Raw genomic sequence first — 2,145 nt, forward strand, 5'->3', positions numbered from 1 at the left:
CCCAAAGCATTGATTTTGGCGAGAATGTTGGGAAATTCCTGTCTCAATCGCCCCTCATCTATAAACTCATCACCTAAGTACTTGGATTCTTGTTGACATTCGTACCAATCCTTTTCATAGTGCATGACAGCTTGCCCGCCAAATTTTTGGGGCGGCAAATTATTGAGTTCCCGACTAGAACTTCCAGCACCTGCTCCTTTCCTACTCCTCTTAGTACCCAAACCACTAGCAATATTCTTACCCTTAGGAGCCATCTTTACACCCAATAATAGAAGAATATAAGAAGAGAAAAACAAAAAAAAAATTGGGAAAAAGGAGGTGGGGGGTCGGGTAGGCAGTGGGGTGGGTGGGTTTGGAGGGTTTTGAAAATTTGTGGGTTTGGAGGGTTTTGAAAATTTGTGGGTTACAATGGGTTTAAGGGTGTTAGAGTTGAGGGAAAGAGAAGGGAAGAAGGTTTTGGTTGGGATTAATGGAGGAATTTGGGATTTTGGGGAAGAAAAGAAGTGGAGAAGAAGAAGAAGAAATTTTGGGTTTAGGGGAGGGAATGGTTTAGAGAGAGAGAGAGAATTTAGAAAAATGGGTTTATTTGGGTAGGTGGAAGAGTTAAAAGGTTGGATTTTTAGTGGGTCCCACGAATTTCCCAAGAATTCTGATTTATTTTACTCATCAGAGTCGGGGGCGGCGTGCCTGAAAGGCTGGCGCAACGTGCTGCCAATGTGCCAGAAACAACCCCCAGTAAAAACCCTTATGGTGCGATGCGCCTTACCTGCGCCACCCATCGGTGTTCTTGCTGAGGCCTAGCGCGATGGTGGCGCGATGCGCCTCCAGTGTTGAGCGTATTTCTTCAATTTTCGAGTGGTTTCTCCTCCTATGACCTGCGCATCAACCAAACAATGTGACATAATACTGGTGGATTGCCTCCCACCCAGCGCCTTGGTTTTGGTCGTGGCACGACTCATCTTTTTTTATTTTTCTTCATAACAACTAAAATTCTATCAAACTAATGACTAGGAAAATAAAAACTCTACGCCTAGGAATTTGAAACTAAGCTAAAATTTCTAAATTGAGTAAAACTACTATCTATTACATATCATTCACAAGTTGCCTCCCGTGTAGCGCTTGATTTAACGTCGTGGCACGACGCAGCTTGGATCATTCATCATTTAGCTCAAGAGCCTCCCGATCACGATTTGAATTCACACCAAAGTAGTGTTTCACTCTTTGATCATTTACCAAGAACGTAGGGTTAGTCTTACCTTTAAGTTCAATAGCCCCATGTTGTTTCATTCTTACCACTTAGAAAGGACCACTCTATTTAGACCTTAGTTTTCCGGGGAATAACCTCAATCTAGAGTTAAAGAGTAGTACCTTTTCTCCTGGAGTGAAAGTTTAAGCAACTATGTGCTTGTCATGCCACCTCTTCGTCTTTTCTTTGTAAAGCTTGGCATTCTCATACGCGTGGAGCCTAAACTCCTCAAGTTCATGCAACTGATTCACTTTCTTTCTACCGGCCAGCTCGGGGTCTAAATTTAACCTCTTAATCGCCCAATAAGCTTGGTGTTCTAATTTCGCCGGAAGATGACATGCTTTCCCAAATACCATGTGATAGGGAGAGGTCCCTATGGGTGTCTTATACGCAGTCCGATATGCCCACAACGCATCATATAACTTCTTAGACCAATCTTTCCTCTGTGCATTCACCATTTTCTGCAAAATTTATTTCACTTTTCTGTTCGAAACCTCCACTTGGCCACTCGTTTGAGGATGGTAAGTTGTAGCAACATTGTGACAAATTCCATACTTAGCAAGAAGATTCTTAACTAGATGGTTAATGAAATGCTTACCTCTATCACTTATGATTCCCCTTGGAGTGCCAAACCGAGTGAAGATGTGCTTCTTGATGAACTTTATCACCACCCTTGAATCATTTGAAGGAAGAGCGACAGCCTCAACCCATTTACTCACATAATCAACAACCACAAAAATGTATTGGTTTCCACTAGATGGCGAGAATGGACCCATGAAGTCAATACCCCACACATCAAAGATTTCCACCCCTAAAATGTTACTTAGCGGCATCTCATGTCTTCTTGAAATAGTACCTAACATTTGGCATTTATCACAACCCTTCACAAAAGCAATAGA

At 42.4% G+C, this 2,145-nt stretch overlaps 1 protein-coding gene across 1 annotated transcript; it reads right to left on the reverse strand.

Annotated features, from left to right (window-relative positions):
* Nucleotides 1-1,389: 1,389 nt before the first annotated feature.
* Nucleotides 1,390-1,704, reverse strand: LOC125855789 (uncharacterized). The gene has a single exon (XM_049535490.1). The coding sequence runs from the start codon at nucleotides 1,702-1,704 to the stop codon at nucleotides 1,390-1,392; it is 315 nt and encodes a 104-aa protein (XP_049391447.1).
* Nucleotides 1,705-2,145: the final 441 nt, after the last annotated feature.

The sequence above is a fragment of the Solanum stenotomum genome, chromosome 2 (assembly GCF_019186545.1).
Source record: "Solanum stenotomum isolate F172 chromosome 2, ASM1918654v1, whole genome shotgun sequence".
Taxonomy (NCBI): domain Eukaryota; kingdom Viridiplantae; phylum Streptophyta; class Magnoliopsida; order Solanales; family Solanaceae; genus Solanum; species Solanum stenotomum.